This window comes from Pseudonaja textilis, chromosome 1 (genome assembly GCF_049901715.1).
Source record: "Pseudonaja textilis isolate UNSWEBS1 chromosome 1, rPseTex1.2, whole genome shotgun sequence".
In the NCBI taxonomy this organism is placed as follows: Eukaryota; Metazoa; Chordata; class Lepidosauria; order Squamata; family Elapidae; genus Pseudonaja; species Pseudonaja textilis.
This window is the reverse complement of record NC_141990.1, coordinates 251,953,619-251,975,306: the sequence shown is the minus strand read 5'-3', so window position 1 is coordinate 251,975,306 and position 21,688 is coordinate 251,953,619. Positions and strand designations below refer to the sequence as shown.

At 42.1% G+C, this 21,688-nt stretch overlaps 1 protein-coding gene across 1 annotated transcript in view; it reads left to right on the top strand.

Moving 5' to 3' along the window:
* Positions 1-12,145: 12,145 nt before the first annotated feature.
* The window catches only part of SLC6A5 (solute carrier family 6 member 5), a 74,860-nt gene continuing 65,317 nt past the window's right edge, over positions 12,146-21,688 (top strand). Inside the window, exons 1-2 of the mRNA XM_026703716.2 lie at positions 12,146-12,651; positions 15,771-15,912. Coding sequence (XP_026559501.2) covers positions 12,160-12,651; positions 15,771-15,912 — 634 coding nt within the window. The 5' untranslated portion in view covers positions 12,146-12,159. The remainder of the gene's footprint in view (positions 12,652-15,770; positions 15,913-21,688) is intronic.

The window sequence follows — 21,688 nt, the reverse complement described above, 5'->3', positions numbered from 1 at the left end:
GGTCTAAGGAACCTAATCTGCAATCTTTCTAAAGAGACAGGCTGTAAAGAATGAAAGATTCTTTAATGGTCCTGTTAGTACCTACTAAGCTCTTTGCAATCTGTTGGTACCATTGCAAGCACCATTACTTGCCTTTCACTGCAATTAAGAGGCCTTATATGTGGCCTAGGTAGTGGTTGATTTCCACTCACCACATTTTTTGAAAGGCATCCTATAAGTCAGTTTTGGCAGCTTAGTGCAGCCACTTACATACATAAGACTTTGGGGTAGAATAAAATATCCTGCAATTAATGAAGTTGATGCAAGGGGTAGTGGTTTGGTTCATTAGCTACCGGAAATTCTATTGGACTTCCCAGATGTGAGGTACATAGAAAACACTTTTTTAAAAAAATATGTAGCAAGTCTCATCTCTTCAAAAACACGTCAATCCTTGTGTTCTGAGAACTACACTTCTGTTGCTTATGATAAATATTTTTAATTATGGTATAATCATTCTCAACTAGATACCTTCTGGGTGTATGGTCTTAGTCCTTATTTAGACTTCCTGTGCTGTGAGTTTTATGACCAGTTCCCCTTAGATGCTCAGCAGGGGAGAAATAAAAAAATAGAAGTCAGAGAATTGAAGAAAAACAAAGCAAAAATGTCCAAACCCCAGCCATTTCAGTTTTCTGTCTTCTAGATGTAAGAAATTTGAAATGTAACCCTTTTGAAATGCTTGGGAAAGGTTTTATGCTATGAAGGCTCGGCCATTTTCTGAATGTTGATGGTTAATATAAACCACTTAAATGCAGGGGTTCAAAAATTTTAGCAATGGGTTCTTTGCCTGGTTGCTGGGTGGACGTGGCCATGGTGGCCATGGCCTAGTCGGCCTCCTGCACCATGGTGGAAGGTGCATTTTACCCTCCCTGAGCTCTGGAGGCTTTCCTCAACCCTCCCTGAGCTCTGGAGGCTTTCCTCAAGCCTCTGGGAGGGCGAAAATGGCCTCCCCGGGCTCTCGAAGCTCTCTGGAGTCCAGAAATGGGGCTGTTTCCAGCCTACCCAAACTTCCAGGAGGCCCATTTTTTGCCTTCCCTGAGCCTGCACACACGCCTTGCACTTACCTGCATCCAAAATGGGCCACGTGAGGACTCCTGGGAGGGGCGGGGTGGGAGGGGCCAGCCAGGAGTGGGATTTGGGGGTTCTCTGAACAGTGCAGCCTTAGCGAGAGGAACCCCCAGCAGCCCACCCCTGCTTATATGAAAGGAGGAAGTATCATCAAGCATGAGCATTTGCGGAAGTATTAAATACATATTCATGTTGGGAGAAGAATCTAAGTTCATTGACAAATGAATGTGCTCCTGGGTCATGGTTCACTCATCTGTTTGGGATAAGGGGAAATGAAAAATTAGGCCTATTATAAAGTAGGCATGCTTTCCTGCCTGAGCAGGGGGTTGGACTAGAAGACCTCTAGTCTCCCTTCCAACTATGCTATTCTGTGAACTGACTGAAACCACGTGCAACCATTTTCCAAAATGCAACATTTCCTTCCAGGACTTATTTTCCACGAAGTTTTAAAAACTTTCTATTTTTTTTCAATATAGAAATGGTGGAGGATGCTAAGAAAAATTACAGCTGACTTCATACATTTCAGAAAGCCATGGTTTATTTTCCTAATGGTTATTTAATAATCCAGAGCTGGCTGAGTTCACTTACCATACCAAGAAATAAACCAGTTTTATCTCATGTCATGCTGTTGGACTTATCCCACAAACTAAGTAAAATCTATAGAACAATATGATAGCTAAATATATACGATTGTTATTCTCTAGGGCTGGAGTCCCCAACCCCTGGTCTATGGACCGGCAATGGGTCATGGCATGGAAGAAACAGGGCCACACAAACAAGTGAAGACCCATCTGTGGGATGCAGGCAGCGTGCAAAACCACTCCCCATCTTGTCTGTGGAAAAACATTTCTCCACACAACCGGTCCCTGATGCTCCAAAGGTTGGGGACTGCTGCTATAGGCTAACTTTGTATTTACCTGGCAATATTTTTTTCATTATTTTGCCATATTTCATAATAGTTTAAATTCTACCTTCCTGCATTTTTCTTAAGTGATAGGAATTCAGAGTTCAAGTTTTTATCTTCAGATCAGTTTATACTGATCCTTGGCAATTGCCCTCTGCAGTTTCACTGACAACATTTTTCAGGATTGGTTGATCCTTATCTTCTTCCTAGTACTGAGAGAAGTGATTAGCCTAAGATAACTCACTTGACTGTGGGCCTCAGGTGACACTATAACTCATAGTCTTTGGGTTTCTAGTTTAGATGCCTTAACCCCTACACCAGACTGGCTCCAGGTGATAGGAATAACCATCAATATACGTGGCTATTCAATGAGAGGTAATATTGAAACAAAGCATTTGGTGGTTTATGTGTTAATAATGAGTTTCATGCCAGCAATGGGACCCATTGTGTTGATGGAGCTACTGAGGCCAATCAAGCCGCAATTGATGTTGTTCTTGGTTAAAACTTAGTCCTGTGGAATTGCTATTTTATCTACTGTGATGATGTTTCAATCACAACAGATCCTTAGTTCTGGTCTGTAGAATTATTAACAAATCTAGAAGGACCAACATCATATTTCTACTGTGGTAACAATAATTCCCACTGAATACAATGGAACTTACTTCAGCACCAATCAGTACTATATAAAACTAAGCCTTTGAAGTCACTACATGAAGTTTTAGCATGCTGAAGTATACGAAATAATATTCAACCAACATAATCAAGCAATAAAAAAGATTTAAGGTTAATTATAAATTGATATAAAAGTAAGTATTCCCCCAACCTATAAAATCCTCAGTGAATGCACCTTTCAAAGAGACAAAGATTAAAAGTATAAATCACAAATAGTTAGTGAAATATTACTATACCCCTCCCCACAAATTCATAAAGTAAAATAAACAAGTCACATGGATATCACCAGGAATTGTCACTGAATACATCATGCTTTATTTTTCCTGCTCAAAGATAAACTGCTATTCTTCATCTTTGTTGGCAACTATTAAATATTAGTGAGAAATTCAAGTGTTATAATGTTTATTTTTAATCAAATTCAGAACACTGGGGATTTTAGCTTGAGTGGAGATAAGAGTCAGTCTTCATTTAAAAGGGATGTTTATTTTATTCAGTTCACCATTTAACTATTAAAGCAAAATGCAGTGGAAATGGTTGAGATGCCTCATTTTTAAATATATTTTCCACATCTAGATATTAAAATGTACACTTAATTTGCATTTATCCTTCCTAGTAGACAGTTATGCCCATACAAAATTAAGATACTGATAAATACCTTTATCTCTCGCTCTGTATGTGTGTGTGTGAGAGAGAGGGGGGGGGGAGAGAGAGGGAAAGAGAGAAATGTTTTGACTATCTCTGTAATTCTCCCATGGAGAAAAGAATCAACTAACAAATGTCTATTTTAAAGTAGAAAAACTTGTTTGCAAATCCATTTCAGATATTATCACAAACACCACATTTATGCCAAAAAAATTATAGGCCAGGTGTGGCACCTAGACAATACCAAAACAATAAGCCAAGGCAAATGCTAACTAGAAGACTATGTATCTGTGTTTCCTGGATTATGCTTCTTCTTTTAGTATCTCGCTGTTAGTGATTCTATCTCCTGTCTCCTCACCCTCCTGAGCGGCCCTACAATTACTTGTAGCATGGTTTTTTTTTATTGCCTGCTCCCTAGGTTTCCCTGATAGGTATTTATTTAGTTTATTCCAAATTTATTTATTTATTTGCTTATCTGTGAGGGCCTGCAGTGAGGTAGGGTATTGAGGGGACAGGTGGGAGGAGGGAGATGTGAACTGATCCAGGACAAGATCAATTACTATTTTTCATCTTTGACAAAGTAATTAAGGCTGTAGTGACTTGTTAATTCAGCCTCAATGGATGCTGCAGTGATAGATGCAAATTTACAATCAGTTCTGCTTCAGCGTAGGGAAAATGATTATCCACTGCAAACAGGAGGCCAGAGAGTAGGGAATCACTCCAGAGGGACCTGTTTCCTTTTTTAAAGAGTGTGCAGGCACTGCTTTGGAGGTGGGTGGGGAGGGATGTATGATGGAGAGGAGGGTTTGAGAAAGAAAATGGGTGAGAGAGAGAAAAAAAAGAATAGAAAGAGGTCAGAAGGAGAGAATAGCAATGCACATTTATCTCTCATACTCACTCATGAAGAGGGTGAGGGTAAATGATTAGTGTGCACTATAACTGAAGCCAGCGCCAGGTCAGGGCTCTGCATAGGATAAGCTCTGTTGAGCTTTAACAGGGTTTTGCATTGTGAATTGGACGAAGAGCCTGGAGAGCCTTCTGATCGCATTTGGGGCAACTTTAGCTTCATAAATTTCTTTGTGCTATACATATGAACATAGTCTGATGGAATGGTTGCCTTCTAAAACACCATTTCATTTATTTCTATGTTTTACAGTCACCCAATAGCTAGAGATCTTTAGCGAATGTCAAGATTTTTAAAAATAATATCACAACACTGAAAGAAGTGCAGAGAGAGAGAGAGAGAGAGAGAGAGAGAAAAGGAGGGAGAGGGGGGAGGGGAAAGCGGGGGAGAGAGAACAGGAACAAACCAGAAATGCATCCTTATTCCCATCAGACCTATTTATTATATTTATTTTAAAGCATCTATGCATTTTTTCTGAACAATGAATCATTTAAAGTAAAAGTAGGAAATCTAATGTGCATACCCGTTTGCAGCATCCAGGGAAGATAAAACTGACTTCTAGACTTCAAGTGACTGGAAATATTAACTACTTAAAATTCCCCAATGGGCCAAATTCCCATAATGGGGGTTGAGGAGTATGGCTTCTAAAGCCCTTTTAGGACCACCCAAAGTGTGGGGAGAAGTTCAAAATTTCAGCTGGGGCAGAAAAAGGATACATGGCTCTGAAACTTCAACACATGCACAATTACAACAAAGGGAAAATTACTTAAAAGCAAAACAAGTATTACTTAGAACAAAGCCAAAATAGCATTTAAATCCATTATTAAAGTCTAGGAAGAAACAATGCAGTTTTTATATTATGTAATGTTGGAGGCAACCATGCTTCCTTCAGCTAATGAGTTCCTATGACAGGTTGGATTCCAGCAAAAAGCCCAAGTCATTTAATCCTCAATGATGTCCAGAAGATTTTTGGTGAATCATGTATAGATGAGGTGCAAATTTTCAAATAAGCTGACTCCACCTGGCTTAAATTTGTCTTAAACAGTTGAAGACAATCTGTCCTCAAAACTTTGTCTGATGTATCACTTGGTACTTTAATAATCATAATATCATTTATTAAATTTATATGGTCCTTGAGTCCTTGCTTCTCTTGCTCTTGCTTTAATAAGCAAACCCTGTCACAAGGTTTGATTTTTATTTGTAACCTTGGAACAAACAGGAGACCTTTGGTTAATTTCTCTACTATTTCTACAGCTTTTGGGTTGATGTTAGAGTTAGGATGTGTGTGAGGGGAAACAGGATATGTGAAATGGGGGGAGTAGATTGGATCATAGTTAATATTAGATGAGGATCAAGTTCCATGAAAATCTCCCACACATGAAATTCTGGTCATTCTCTTTCATTCTGTCCTTTGAAGATTGGATGTGCTTCACTATCATCGTCTATCTTTCCAATTTTTTTTCCCCTTCTAAGCATCTCTGCTTACATCCACATCATTTTTAAAGCAAAGCTATATTTAGACCAAAGCTCTTCTCCAAAGTTCTGGGAAAGTCAAGGCTATAAATCAAGAAGCAAAAGCTGGGACTTAAATCTAAATGTAAGGGCAAACCACTTATAAAAAAGTTGCTTAGAAAATCACAAGGACCGGTCCATACAGACACAAGGAGTCAAGTCTCAAAAGCACGATTTGTAATAATAAATCTTGCTTAAACACCCTTTTTTAGATCCTCCCTTTCTTGTCGCTTCATACCATAAAACCAGAGGCTGTATCAACTTGCATTCCAACAAATGAGCAAGACCAGGCAAAAAAGCCAAAAACAAACTAAGCATATTTAAAATATATATGATCAATATGATAGATTACTCTTAACATTTGATATTTTTTTCTCTTCCTGTCATTTAAAAGCGGTTATATATCACTCATGGCAATTTAGGGAAGGGCTCTGAGTCTCAGGGCTGTCAAGAGATCCAACTTGTGTGTCTCCAACATAACACCCAAGAAGAAGTCTTCTGAGTGAATCGCAGGGCATCTCTCTCAGCATCAGCTGTCTGTCGTGGTCAACTTCTGCCTTATGTGCCTAGGGCAGGCAGTATCACCTGAGCATCCCCACCTCTCTCTCTCTCTCTCAAGAGCAATTTACACCCCTTTCGACCGGAGGCGCCCATTTTTCTATTTTCAAGAGCACTGCAGACACCGGGTGTCTTTCACAGCACATGTAAGGTCACTGCTGCTGAAACAGCAGACAGGCCCGGTTATGGTGCAGATCCGCCACTGGGAGAATGTGGATAGAATGACCGTCCCTTTTCTACTCTAACTATCCCAGGTCACCCCCGCAGCCTTGCAGTCGACGAGGCACCCCCACCCCATCAAAAACTGGGGGCACCCCTTTCGCAGCTGAGGGACTAAAACCCTAAATCAGAGCTAGTCAGCCTGCTCCCCCCCCACCCCACCCGGCGCCTTTCCAAAGCGCGCCAAAGAGCATGCGCCCGCCTCCTGGTCGTCCATCTTCGAGCAGAAGGCGCTGGAGGAGGAGAGGTGGAGGACTTGACGGATGGGGCCGACGGGACGACTCGCAGGAAAGCTCGAGAGCGCCGACAAGAAATCCCTCCCGTCCCCGCGCCTTCTCTTACTGCTCCTCTGCCTGTTTGGCGGCCAGGCCAGGAGGGCCAGCTTCTTTTTCCCGGCGTGGCGGATTCGGCGCGGGAGTTTTGCGCTCTCAAACTTCACGCGCCCTAGTTCCAGCCGCAGGATCCTGAGTCACTGCCGCGCCAGCCGCTTCATCCCCGCGCCTCCTCCCGAGCCCGGCCCCGAGGCGAAATGTGCTCAAAAGTCCGGGGAAGTCATCCATCCCCCACTCACTACCTTCCTCCTTTTTGCGGGATGCGCAGCTTTGCGCAGATCCGCCAAAGGCTTGAAAGTCCCCTTCCAGCCTTCTCGGCTCTGAAGCTTAACTCGGGAGCTGGCAAGGATGACGCGTGTTCGAGACCCCCCCCCTCTTTCCCGCCCCTCTTCGCAGCGCAGATGCCCGCCCTTATTGCCCTCAAAAGGAAGAAAGGTTTAAAGGGGGGAAAAAAAGGCTTTGCCAGCCTCTTAGCTATTTATAACGGGCCTTCAGATCGAGGAGATCATGGGAAATGAAAATGACCACTTTAATCAATGTGACACGAGGACGTCTCAGAGAACTAGAAGAAAGAAGAGGGTTGTGTTGTTTCTTTTTACAAGAATCTGCAGAGTGTATTGTTTCTGAACTTAGACGCAACGTCCCCAATGGGATCAAAACAGAAAACAATATTTCAGTGATAATAATCATGTTTTTTTCCACCCATATTTATGAAGCACTCTTTGCCTTGAGTTTAATTTGCAGCCGGAATATATGGGTGGGCTTGGACTTTCTGACTATAAATAGAAGGGTAGTGTGACAGAAAGGGCTAACTACATTCGTGCTGATGTCACCTTGCCTAGGAAAATAAATTCTGCCTTATTTTTAAATTAAGCCTCCAAGCAGTTCTGTGAATGATCAGTCAGCAATAAGTCCCATTCTACTGAATGGAGCGTCGTCCTAAGTAAATGTGCAGAGGCTTGCAAATACAAACTTAACGCTCTCTCTTGACTGTAAAAAAAAAAGGACGATGCCCTTGAGAAAAACATTTTACAATTGATTTCTACTTCAGTCGTTAATTCGTATATTCTTTTGGATTATTGAGATCTCTGGAGTTAACTTTGGTTAATCCAAAAACCATCAGAAAGCCTTGTGCACTTTAAAAGCTAGCAGTCCAGCATTTATGGATCATGAGCCACTTCATCAGGTGCCTCTAAGGACAAGAATTGTTTCACGAAAGCCAATGTCGTCATTAGCTTGCGATGCTTTTTTTAATAAGATGCATCACTTATTTGGCTGTCATTATAGTTAGAAACTTAGAACAAGGGCACCAACAAAAACAGATTCCAGTGCCTGAACTGAACAAAAGGAACAACTAACTAAATTCCTTGCCATTAAAGAAAATGAGCAGATGTAAAAATTCATGTTTTAGAGTCTATGAATCTGTATCTTATAGAATGAGACACATCGGCATATTGTTTTCTTTTTATAAATGAAGATCCTTCCAACAAAATTTGTCTTTTAGATTGGTGACTTGTCAAGTTTTGTTTAGCTCCTGTATGTAAAGGAATTGCTCTACCTTGGGGGAGAGAGATGGAACTGAGAGATAGGCAGAGCAAGGAAGGATCTCTGGGCTGTGCAAACCCCCCCCCCCATACTGAAGGCCAGCAAAGACATTGGTTACAATTCCACTCAGGCTCAAAACTCTGAAATATTCTTATTTTGAAATATTAAGCCACACAATTGTTTACTTTCCTGGTTTTATTGGTTGTTCTTGTGAGCCAGCTAGAATTATTATGCACAAGATAAGTGACTTTTATGAACAAACAAATAAATATAAAACTAATTCAGGGTATATTTAATGCAATAAAGTTTTTAAGAATATTTTTAATATTTGTAATGATAATGATTTTTTTAAATATTTATTGTTTTATTTTTGTTATGTCCCACCTAGAGTCATTAGCTGTGAGATGAGAAGCTACATAATTGGATGGATGGATGGATGGATGGATGGATGGATGGATAGATAGATAGATAGATAGATAGATAGATAGATAGATAGATAGATAGATAGATAGATACTGTAAGCTTAATATGGTACATTTTACGAAAGTTTGCAAATGTCCACATTCCAACACTTCCTTATCTGGATAAGTAATGTCCTTTCCTCCTGAAATAATTTCTAACTAAGTGAATATAGGATAAAGAATTTAACTTAGTGGACATTCATTTTAAAAATTAAAAAAACAGCTATGTTTAAAAATAAGGTAAAAGAGTGTAGTTCTTTCCCTACCTACTTTCACAGTGTGTAATACATGTGTACATTTTTAGAGATAGAAATGTTTTTTCATCATCATCTTAAGTTTCTCTAAGTAGGTTCTATTCTGTTACTGCAAGGTAGGTTTCAAAGAAGATGTGAACTAGGAGAAGAGATTTGAAATACCCACTTCCATGTAACAAAATGGGTGCTGGATGAGGTGAATCTAAAAGCTTCATTATACTACAATTTTGTAATTGTTTTATAAAGTGGCCTTTGTGATTGATGAGTTACAATGAGTACACATAAACAATGAATACTCCTCATATAGAGAGGTGACAAAGTATAAAGTCCATGAGTTGTCTAAGGAGCTACCGCCTTCCAATAAATAGGCTTGTTGGAACTTCTCAAAAGCCATCCAGTCACATTTCTTGCATTGTTTAAAAAGCATCTGTAAATCTGAAAGGTGTTTGGTTGTTTAAAACACATCATACAGTATGTGTATTTTTAAAATACATCGATACTAGTATTCACATAAGGTACACACAAATAATACACAAGAGACAAAAATCCACGTTTCAAAGATTGACTCTTGTCCCGTTGAAATCAACAGGATCACCCCACTGAGATCAACTAGGGCTTGATCAAGTTCATAGTTCTAGTTCCTAAGCCAACCATTTAACCATTTGTTGGTACATGTATTGCACAGAAATTTACAATTAAAGTTCGTGCTGCTGTTAATTGCAGTTTCCTAATGGGTGGCCAATTTCAAGGACATTTTAGGGATCTCCCAGGATCTACAACATCTGTCCTGGGTTATCAAGTCGGAGTTTCATGCAGAAGTTACAGTTGCTTTGTTTGCTGTTATTGCCTGGTTTACTTACACATCCATACAACTTATGAGTCCATGAAGAAATCTTGCTTAAAGATATTCCCCAGAGTGTGCAGGCTGGGCATTCTAGGTTTTTTGAGTCCCAACCCAATTTGAGGGGTTATGTTGGGGAAGTCTGGTAGTGTGGCATCAAGCTTCCTAATATACCACTTAACAAATTCAACCCTTAACATAACTTTTTAACTTTTTAATAGAGCAATCCAATACTAGTTTGCTCTTTTAAAGAAAAGATTTAGTGTTTCAGTCTGAAAATTCTCACTTAGCAGCGTGTGCGTGTGCGTGAGCGTGTTCGTCTATGTGTGTGCTCGTCTGTGTCCGGAGGAATATTTCTCCTAACATCTCTATGTACTAAAAATAATCTCGACGAAAATAAATATTTCTGTGGGCACACGCGGTGAATTTCGTCTAGGTGTCGGGTCTACCGCGGCATTTTTGGCGAACAAAGGTCCAGAAAGGGGGGAAATCTTTCACTTTCCAGAAGAACCGTGACATTAAATTAAAACGCCGCTGTTGACAGATGAAAGGCAGGAAAAGGCGGCGAACCGGGTCTTTCGGAGAGGCGGTAGAGGAGCTACTGACTGGAGGCGGGAGCGGTGCGTTAACGAGGGAGAAGACTTCTATCGCTCCTGTTTGCGCGTTGGGTGCAATAGGACGTGTTTCTCACATGTTCTTTTTCTAATTAACCACACACGCGCGCACACGGCTTTCGCTGGGTTTGGCTTAGCAAAGTCTCACCCCCTCCTTCCCACTGAGTCACACCAAGCACGCCATCCCAACTGCTGTCTGACTGACAGCTAGCTTGCGTGTCTGTTCCTGATGCCGCTTTAAAAATTCGAATCCGAGGGTAATGATTTATCAAACTCTGATTATCAAAAAAATGTCATAGGAAGGGCACCTTGCTATGCACTGACGCAAACCCAGTCTTTCTCACGGAGCTATAGAAAGCTTTGCTCTTAACGGAGCAAATTTCACTCTACCATTTCGCCCCAGCTGCAGTCTTTTACCTCTGCAAGATTTTGTCCGATGCTATTGTAAATATGGTAAGTGGGCTTTATTTTTCAATCCTTCTTTTTGCGGGGGAGCCTCGGGCTGGGGAAAAAAGGGTATTTTACTTGTAATCTTGCTGATGGTTCCATATTGTTGCGGGTTAAAAGTAGTTAGAAATTAAGGCTTGGTAAAAATGTACCGAGCGGAAGGAAGTCAGCCTGTAACGCTATGAGCACTGTCCAAGGTCCTGAAAAACCATACTCCACCGAAGATATTGTTATGTAGATACATCGTTTGGTGTCTGCTACTTTCTGGACCTGCGTTTGCTGACTGTGTGAAATTTCTTTGGAGGGAGGGGTCGATTCAAAAGTGGGAAGAATATGAATTCTGCTTTTACAGATGCTTTTCAAAGAAAAAAACCCATTGTCTAAGCAGAAATGTTCCTGAACAAAATGTTATAGAGCTGCAAAGATTTATGTATGGACTATAATTGTTTACTAGGGTAGGCAATCAAAGCACAGATTGGAGAATATGGCCCAATTTTATAATTCTACATATGCAATCCTATTCTTACCCAGCTTGAGATTCTCAGAATACCTACTGAGGAAAAAAAATCCCATTAAATTACAATTTGTTTGGAGTAACGGAATATGAGAAAATGTAATTCAGGATTTTTATGCTTCTCGTGCTCCTCCCCCATCAGTATAAGTATGTGGGGGGGGGGAGCAAGGTTGGGAATATTTAGAAACCAGTATTATTGAATTTCTCTATATGTCGTTAGCTGCATATAGGGTAGTTCGGCTTTATCTCCAACCCCCTCCAGCTCAAAGCTAGCATGCACTGCTGAAGACAGAAAGGAAATGAGGCGTAAAATTAAAGATATTTTTTTTCTACAATGGGGCAAGGAGAGGGGAGCATTTTTCAGTCGTGACAAGAAAATAAAAAAGGTTTGCAAGGAGAGAGCTGGGGGCGATGGTGTTTCCTACTCCGGAAATGTGGGGCTGCAGGGGAAGAAACGATTTTAGGTTAAGGTGTGAAATGGAATCTGCCGCAGAGTCTCCCTGACGCTTTAAGCAGCGCAACCTTCATATGAATTCTTCAAGAAACTTTCTTTGAGCAACAGAGCGGGTGGAGAGCAGCCGTTCGTTTCTTCTTATTGTCACTCTGCTCTTGCAGGATTACGCCTATCCCAAGGAGATGAGCGAGCAGCTGGTTCAGAGCCCTGAGGTGGTCGCGCCTGGGCCACTGGAGAGGGCAGGGATCCACAGAAACAGTCCCGAAACCGAGCAGCCGCAGAACTTCCAGTCACAAGTCCCGCCTCAGCTGGCTAAAGTGGGCACAGCTCTCTCAGGCGACATTCACCCTTTGCCCTCCGACGAAGGGCAACTCCACGAGATCGAGCGCACCAAAGTTGGGATCGGCAAAGTCGCCTCGGCACAAGCCGGCAAAGACCCCTACGATCTTTGCACGCTCAAGAATGCCCCCTGCGCAGGGAACACTGCACCAGCTAACATTGCCCCCTGCAAAATCGCCCCCTTGCAGAGCGCCGTTGGCCCGGCTAATCAAAATCTTGGTAAGAGCCTGGTGGAGCCAAACAATACCAAGGTCGGCTGGGTGAACATGAGCCAGAGCACCGTGGTGTTGGGTACAGATGGAATCGCATCTGTTCTGCCTGGCACCGTCACCGAGGTGAGTTGGTCCTCCCATCCCATGTACGCTGCTCGGTCTCTTTCAGAATGCAGCCAGGGGCTCCTTACTCACGGAAAGACCCTGACGCCACAAAAATCAACTCTCCCGGCATCTTTAAATCCTTAACACCAGCCGGCCCCTTCATTGCAGAAGTGCTTGGCTACCGTCGTTGTCAAACAGTCCTGCGGTCTGGAACTTAGGGGGTGTGTAGGTCAACAATTCCTAATTGGGATAGGCCCGTTTAAAACAATTCAAAATTGAGATTGGCGAGGAGCGACCCTGAAAAAGTAAACCGAGGCTAGCATCTTGCGCGCCTCTTCCAATTCAGTTAGGGGAAAGATAGCAGGCGCCGCTGTTCAGGAAGGAAGGAAGGAAGGAAGATCTTCAAACGGTAAAAGGTGTTTCGGGTGGTGTATTTTATGTCCCTAATAGTCACATAAACTAGATTGGGAAGGAAAAGACTGGGTCAAAGTCACCCTGTAAGGATTCAAGGTTAACTTCAATTTGAGAGCTCTGGCTTCATGCTGTGTGCGAAAGCCGTTGGGCGAGTTGCTAGAGTTGTCTTAAAAGTGCCAGCCCAGCAATGGGAACAAGGCATTAGAAAAAAGCGCCTTCGGGGGAAATTAACTCCCAAGAAGAGTTTGCCGCGCTGCCTTCCGTGTTCCAGAATTGCGCTGCTTTGCACGGAAGGCCGCCGGTAAAACCAGGCGAGAGCGAGGTCGGGCAAGTTACCCTTTGGGATTCTGCCTGTCTGTCGGCCTGCCTGGCCCACGATCCCAGCACAATGGAAAAAACCACCCAACCAAAAAAGCCTACGGGACCAACCCGCCTCCTGAAGTCCCCAGTGGGCCAAGCTGGGCGATCAATCACTTCAGTTCAGACAGTTTAATCGTTACTCCGAGTCAGTCAGCGCGCAAAACTCTGACGCTGCGGCGGGCTGCAGAAATAGGGTTCCGGGCCGCCACTGCGGAGCACCTGATCCCTTCGCTGAGCAGCGGCCGCTCGGGAGCTCCAGCGCTTAAGGAAGCGAAGCGCTCCGGTCGTATTCTGCTTAAGCCTTCTCAGGTTGGAACCTGCTCAATTGGCTGGGAGTGATGGAGGTTGTAGTCCGATCCCTCTGGAGAGCATTGCACTTAAGAAAGCGAAAGTCTCCGTTTAACCCCAAAGGACTACTACTTCTGGTCTTTGCACAGAAACTGGCCGTGGGGATTTTCTTCTTTCGGCCTTCGGAAGCAAGTTAAGTGGAAAGGTATTAAAGCGCTGCACAGTTGGGGGGGGGCTAGTATTTAGGGGGCGGCTTTGCTTTTTTGCAGGGAGAAAGCCAAGTGCCTGGAAGGGCCGTTGAAGATAGCGTTCGTACAGGTTCATCACCTCAAGTGGAGCTCCTCTCTGGCCCCAACCACGGTTAGGTAGTATTGGTGGACAAATCAGGACATCGGTAGCCCTTAAGATAGGAAAATACAAGCTTTGAGGGAACTGGATAGGTAAAAAAAATTTTTTTTTCAACAAATATCTGGGCAGATGAACTGTAACCCTCTTCTCTGGCTTCCGTTTAACCTTCCAGTGCTTATTTCCCTCCTACGATTGAGAGAAGGAGAACTATTTTCTGTGGCTGTTTTCTCATTTCAGGACCTTAGCAAACGAGGCAGCTTCTCTGTCGCTCACCTGGTTGGTATCGAATTGGAATATGCCCTTCAATTAATAAGGGTTACTGATTTAACCTCTGGGACGAAGGTATAAGAGTAAACACATCGTTCTCAAAAAGAAAAAAAAAGGTTCTCCCTTAACTCCCAAGAACCTTAACTAAGAGGATTCAATACCAGTGAGGAAAACAAATCAAAAAGAAATGTTCACATTCGTTGAATTAGGAGGATCTCCCTGGGTTATACCATATTTAACAACTGCAGAGAGCCAGCAGGCAAAGTGCCTTGTTTGGAAATCAATGAGCTGAATTCCTGCAGGGTTTCCACACACACACACACACACACACACACACACACACACCCAATAGAGGTTGCAACTTGAACCCCTGCTGCCTATCAAAAGCACCCTGGAAAACAGCCAACCTATTCTCCCTGCCCTCCCAGCTCCCTAGTTTAAAGTGTTGAGAATCCAATCTGCCCAATTCCTGACCCTCACCGTCAGCAGAATTTATGTTTCGGAGCCAAGTTCTCTGGAAGTGTACAGCAAATATGATTGCATTCACATTTTCTTGATTTACTTAAAAAGGGGGGACAAGCCATTGCCCCTTGTGCACAAGTTTCTGAAAAACAGAAGCAGAGCAGACGCTTTGGAAGAATTATGCCAAGAATCCACCAACCTATTTACAGTTTTACCCTGTGAAGCAGAGGTGTTATTCAGCAGGTTCTGACCAGTTCTGGAGAACTGGTAGCAGAAAATTTGAGTAGTTCGGAGAACTGGAAAATACCCCCTCTGACTGGAGATTTTACAGTATCCTTCCCCTGCTATGCCCACCAAGCCACGCCCACAGAACCAGTAGTAAAAAAAAAACGAATTCCACCACTGCTGTGAAGGCAGGGGAGTTGGTTAAAAGAACAAGTGTGCCCATTCAGTTCTATGCTTTTTCTTTTTCAAAAGGAGGACTCTTATGGGCATGTCAAACTGAAGCTGTGCCGGTTAGCTGGCTTCAGTAAATCTATAGCCAGATTAAGAAAACATACTCTGAAACATCAGGTACAGAATTCCATGTAGAATGGTGTTTGGCACTCTGCAGTAACCTGCCAGAATCTTTAATTCTTTGAGCATGACCAAAGCACGATTTATAGTCCAGTCTCCTTAATTTTAGTGAAAGGGATTACAGCCAAGTCCAGCTCTTCAGAATGCTTGGGTTCATTCCTTTCCAACAGATTTATCTTTGGGTCATTTGTCGGAACGCTAGAATACACTAGGTTGATAATCCAGTGAGTTGTGCCAAGCTAAACGGTTGGGTTAGTTCAATCCAATTAATCACAGGGTTGGGAGTAGTCAGTGGTATTGAATGCAGCCACAGAGCCATAAGATGCTTATTTATATCATAAGACAAAGCACGCCTTCAGATTTCAGATAGCTGTTTCTTGAGTCAATGTATTATTGTAGTTATTATTATTTTCTCTCTGCAGCAGGAGGACGATGAAGGAGATGAAAATAAAGCCCGGGGCAATTGGTCTAGCAAGCTGGACTTCATCCTCTCCATGGTGGGTTATGCAGTAGGGCTGGGCAATGTCTGGAGGTTCCCGTACCTGGCCTTTAAGAATGGGGGAGGTATGGATTTTCCACTCTTTTTACCTCGTGCAGCTCAGAAAGGGGATACCCCCCAAGTCAGTTGAACTTAAACTGGTGGGAGGATTGCTTTGAACCTAAACTCACCGGTTTCACTATTTTTGGTGGGTGGGTGGGTTTGCAGTCAGCATATTAACAGGAAAGATTGGGAGGGGGTGGGGAAAGGAAAAAAAGGGACTGGCCATTTCCTTTATAGGAATGTATAGTGTCATTCAACAAAGGGACAATCTCTCAGCAATGATGAAGGGTTTATAGTCCCACAAAAATGATTGGCTGACACTATAAAGGTGGGTAAAACTCAAGGAAACTCTTGGTGAGGTCAGGACATGCTTGGAATTCCCAGCAGTTGTCCAACCAAAATCGACTCAACAGCCAACACCCACTCAGTGCTGCCACCCAGCCAAGCAGGTGGGGCTACACTACAATAACCTGGGGGGGGGGGGAAAGACTCACAAACTTTGTCCCTTTCCCACTGAATATTGCTTTGCAACCAAGGCCGTCAATATAGACCCATGTCTTTCCATTATAATTATAACCACCACATACCAATGGATTTTAAAATGTAGATACTCAAAGTTACCATCGGTAAAATGCCGATTAGAATGCTCTTTGGCATCCTATGGTATAATCAGAATTGCTGAAGGGTGAGCAACAAGAGGAGAATAATGTCCTTGCAGGGTTTTTTTTCAGTACAAAAGTGGCACTTCGCATTCACATCAAACATTGCAAACATTGAAAAGTCAACTGGACATGGAATGTAAATGCATCATCTTTCTTACCAGGGACATGTGTGAAAGATTCTTTAGAAGTGTAATTCTAATTCAAGTAACCTGTTCAGAACTATTGGTGACAAATTCTACAAGGAGAGACAAATAGATTATAAGGACTTCTCACTCCCATCCTTGGGGGAGGGGCCGTGAGAAGCTGATGACAGAAGCTGGTTCTCACTTTGACACGAGCAGCAAAAACTCCTTCGGAACCCTTTCCCCTTCTTCAGTGCATTCATTTTGAATTAGATAATAAATTTGCACTGATTTCATTCCTCAGTGAAGGGGGAAATGCTTAACTGAAGAAGGAACCAATGTAAATTCTGCTAAACTTAATGAGTTTAAGAAATAACAAGATTAGAACTGCTGAAGACTATGGGTTAGAATGGTTATTTATAGTCCAAAAACACAAAGGATTACTTATTTATGTAAATATGCTGTCCATTCCTGTTAGAACAAATTATACCTTCCTTATAAAGAAAACTCTTGGTTACCATCTAGAGGTTGCCTGACTTTTGGCAGTCCAAATTTGGTAGCCTTATATCAACGTCAGTGCTGCTCACACACTAAGCAATGCATACAGTGGTAACAGTTTTCTCTATACATTATAGTTTTAAATAGTTTTGGAATATGAACACAGAAGTTTCAGGTTTACTTGAAAGAAAATAATACACTTTCCCTGCCAAATATTGACTTCTTTCCCTGCGTTTTCTACAGAAAAAAAATGTTAATGAAGATAAATAAGTTACATGGGATAACTTCAGTGGGGAAAAAAAAGCTGAACGGTGCAATTTTGCCCATATTTAGCAAGGAATAAATCCTACCGAACGCGTGGGCATATATACAAAGGGTTGCATTGTAGTTATTCTTTTTTTCTTTTTTTTAAAAAAAACTATTTCCAGTCATTATTAAAGGGTGTAAGGCTTTATTTCTACTATGAACGGAGCAATCGAGAAAATAATACGATATATCTTGGCGTTAAATCTGAAAACCTAGGTCCAGGTACTGTAGAATACGTCTATGGAACAGGCTTCTAATTTAGTGGGGCTGGTCAACAATCATAGCCGAAAAGTCCACTGGCGCAGTAGAAATCCAGTGAATTCGTTGGGTTTAGCCGGGATTGCACGCCAATGTTGCACGGAATGGGACCCGAACTCAGGGACCCCGCGAACCCAGTTGCGAACTTCCCTTCCCTTCGACTTCCAGGCTGAGCATTAGCTCACCTAGTTTGCAAAAACCCTGAGCGTGCAAACTTTTCGTTGATCTTTCTTACTGCTGCTTGGATTTAGATTCGAAGTCCGAGTCTCAGCATACAACCTCGAGACAAATCGGCTGTTTTTGACGTGAGGAAAGCAAGGTGCCCCCCGCCCTACCCCTGCCTGCCCTAACCTATAAGGCTAAAAGCAGGGGTCCCCCAAACTTGATAATGGAGAATTCTGGGAGTTGAAGTCCCCAAGTCTTAAAGTTGCCAAGTTTGGAGGCCTCTAGGCTAAAGAGTGCTTCAATCTTTTGAGCCGTCCCAGCAGTGTGGTTGGCTTTAAGAACTGAGTGTGTGTCTATAAAGATTCTCAGTCATCCAGGTCCTGGTTGTCCCAAAGGTGCTTTTTGCAGGAGGCAACTGGACTTCCTTGGTTTTTTTTTTCCTTTGAAGAAAAGAAATACAAATCCTTTTTATATGCAAGGAATAGAAATCCTTCCATTCCCTACCACCCAGTCAGAGCCGAAAAAAGCTTCTTGGATGAGAAGCGAAACGTCCTCAAAAAAAAAAAAAAAAAAAAAAACCCAGTTGCCTCCTGCAAAAAGCACCTTTGGGACAACTGAGTGTGTGCAAAAAAATCCAAGCACTGGAGCGTGGAGCCGACCAAGCCGCTGGGCGCTCCTATCCCGCTCTTTAGCCGCGAGCGCCTTATCCGAGAAGCCGGTCGTTTTTTAAACATGCTTTCTGTCCCTTTGTTTTTTATTCTGCCTAAACCGGGTTTTCCTGCCGTCACGCTCCAGGTAGCTCCGAGGCGCAGTTGTAGGTGATGATGAGAAAAAATGATTAGCCCTAATTGAATTAGCCGCGCCACCTGCAGCAAGGCCGGCGGCCATGGCAGCAACCCACGTCTTCCTAGTCGTTGAACGCAGGGCCGAAAGAAACCCATGAAATACCCCGAGGAGAGAGAGAGAGAAAAAAAGAGGCGGAGTTGGGGGAGTGGCCGATTTAGAGAAGGTCGTGTCGAGAAGTGGGTACTGTTAGGAAGCCATCCCTGTGAATCCCAAAGGTGTTTTTGTTTTTCCTTCCAAGAGGCACCTGGCTTTTCTTGTTTTTCTTTGAAGACCTTTCACTTCTCATCCAAGAAGCTTCCTCAGCTCAAGAGCTTCGTCAAAGAAAAACAAGAAAGCCACTTGCATCTGGAGGGGGAGGGGGGGGACGACACCTTTGGCACAACCATGACCGAGAATCTCTCTAGACATCACTGTGAAGTTTTTCCTAAGCATACCCTAGTGTCTTCAGCTCCTTAGTTGGGTAATGAAGCTTATTTGTGATAGAGGCAGTGATGGATTAAGTCTCACTGGTGCCCTAAGCACTGACAAATCTTGGTGCCCCGCCTCCTTTGTACATACTGTACAAATGAAGCCAAGCTTAGGCTACATAAAAGTTTTTGTAGTGCCCCCTTTGGGCCTGGTGCTCTAAGCACATGCTTAGTCTACTTAATGGATAGAGGTAAAAATGCAGTGAATGAGAGTGGGTGACACATCCATTTAGTTTCCTTGGCAAGGGAACCGAAATGGTTGGCTACTGCCTCTCTTGGAATGAATATGTGTGTGTGTGTGTGTGTTTTTTTAAGTATATATATGTTTTCTTAAGTTTTCATAGGTATTTATATGTATGGTATTCAGCTTTGTTCGGGTATTTTCCCACATCAATAATGATGTAGGAAAATACCTGAACAAAGCTTAATACTATATATATATATATATATATATATATATTATATATTATATATTATATATATATATATATATATATATATATATATATATATATATATATATATATATATATATATATATATATATATATATTTCGTAGATTGTCACGGGTACAGGTATGTAGGTCTAGGTGTGTTCAGGTCTTTTCCTGTGTAAGATTAAGAGTATCTTGGTGATGTTTCAGCGATGTCCCACTCGCCATCCTCAGGCTGGTGCTTTTGGCTTCGGGCCAGTGCAAGCAGTGAGTGATCGGAGCTGCCGTCTCTCTATAAATAGTGGGGGAGGGGCTGGTGTGTTGGGCTGGTTGGCTGTGCTGCTGTCTCTTGATTGGTTGATGGAGTTGATGTTGGTATAATGGGCTATGTGATGGCCTTGTGAGTTTTGTTGTGGAGATATCCTGGATATCCTGGATCTTGTGCTGTAATCTCCTGGGTCGTTTGTTTTGTAGTGAAAAGACCCAAACACAACTAGACCTACATAGATACATACATACATACATGCATATATATATATTTGGACTCACAGACAAACACAATACAGAAGCCTGATGATGGCAGATGAGATTCTGCCGAAACGTTGCTACAACTTTAAAAGCACACCGAACAAAGCCAAATACTATATATATATATATATATATATATATATATATATATATATATATATAGATAGATAGATAGATAGATAGATAGATAGATAGAGAGAGAGAGAGAGAGAGATTGCGAAGTAATATATATATTATATAGTTCTCAACCTTGGCAGCTTGAAGATATCTGGACTTCAACTCCATGTTCAAGTTGCCAAAATTGAGAAGCCCTGAGCTATCTTACAGTCTGGAAATCTCTTGGTGGTCTCCTATCCAAAGACTAAGGAGACCTGACCTTGTGATGTTCAGCAAGCTGCCAATGTGACTAGCCATTGTTGAAGGGTTTCATTCTTGGCTACAAATCCAGTAACCTCTAATGGTTAAACACCAGGTTAGAAACCAGGAGAGTGAATGTTAGTCCTGCCTTAGACATGAAAGCTGGCTGGGCATCTTTGGACCAGTCATTCACTCTCATCCCAACTCATCCCACAGGGCCGTTCTATGGAGAAAATAGGAAGAGGAAGACATATTATATATGTTTTACCACCATATATAGGGATTAAAGAATTATTTAAAAAGTAATATTTTTTCCCACAATAGAAGTTGTTACAGTTAGTCTCATGACAGGCTTTCAGCTGCCTGAAATTAGTAAAGTTTGGCCCTTTTTGTGAATGCAAGTTATACAGGAGTATCTTAACATGCCCATTTCCCCTCTTGATTGTAAAATCTCAATTTATCTTACTCCAGAACCAGCCTGCATTTTAATCTTATGGTGATCATTCATATTCCGGGAAAATAATCAGATTTCTTTGATTAATCCAACACTAAGACATGGCGTGTAAACACTTCCCTTCTATCTTTTAATGGGAACATGATCATATGATCAATCCTTTCTTCACCTCTTAGAGTCCTCTGGAAAGTATACAGAAATAAATGCTATAAGCCCGTCCATATTTTCAAAATGAGGGTGCTATGGAGCAGAAATGGACCAAGTTGTGCTAATAATGTACTAAAGAGAGACCCTTTGTATTTCTCAATTCAGTTAGAAATATGGACTGGTTTATCTTACTGACAGTAGGGTAATGTTCTCTGTGGAGTAATGTTGCGGACCTATAGAAGGAAGAATACATATTTGTTCCTTGATACTTTGCCCCATCTACATATAAATGCTGAATCAGCTGCCTCATTTTGCCTAAAAATTAAGTTGGCCTGGAAAAATATAAAACTTACTAAAACTGTGGATGAAAAAAACAAATAGTGAATCATTTATCATGTTATGTTAATCTATAATGTACCAGATTAACATATTGAGCAAACCTAACTACTGTGGTTGGGTAAACCTTGCTTTGTTTAGTGATGGGGTGTGTATTAAGCACTGAGTGGCAGCTAGCCTACCACCTTTTAATCTAACACGTATGAATCAACCTATGTA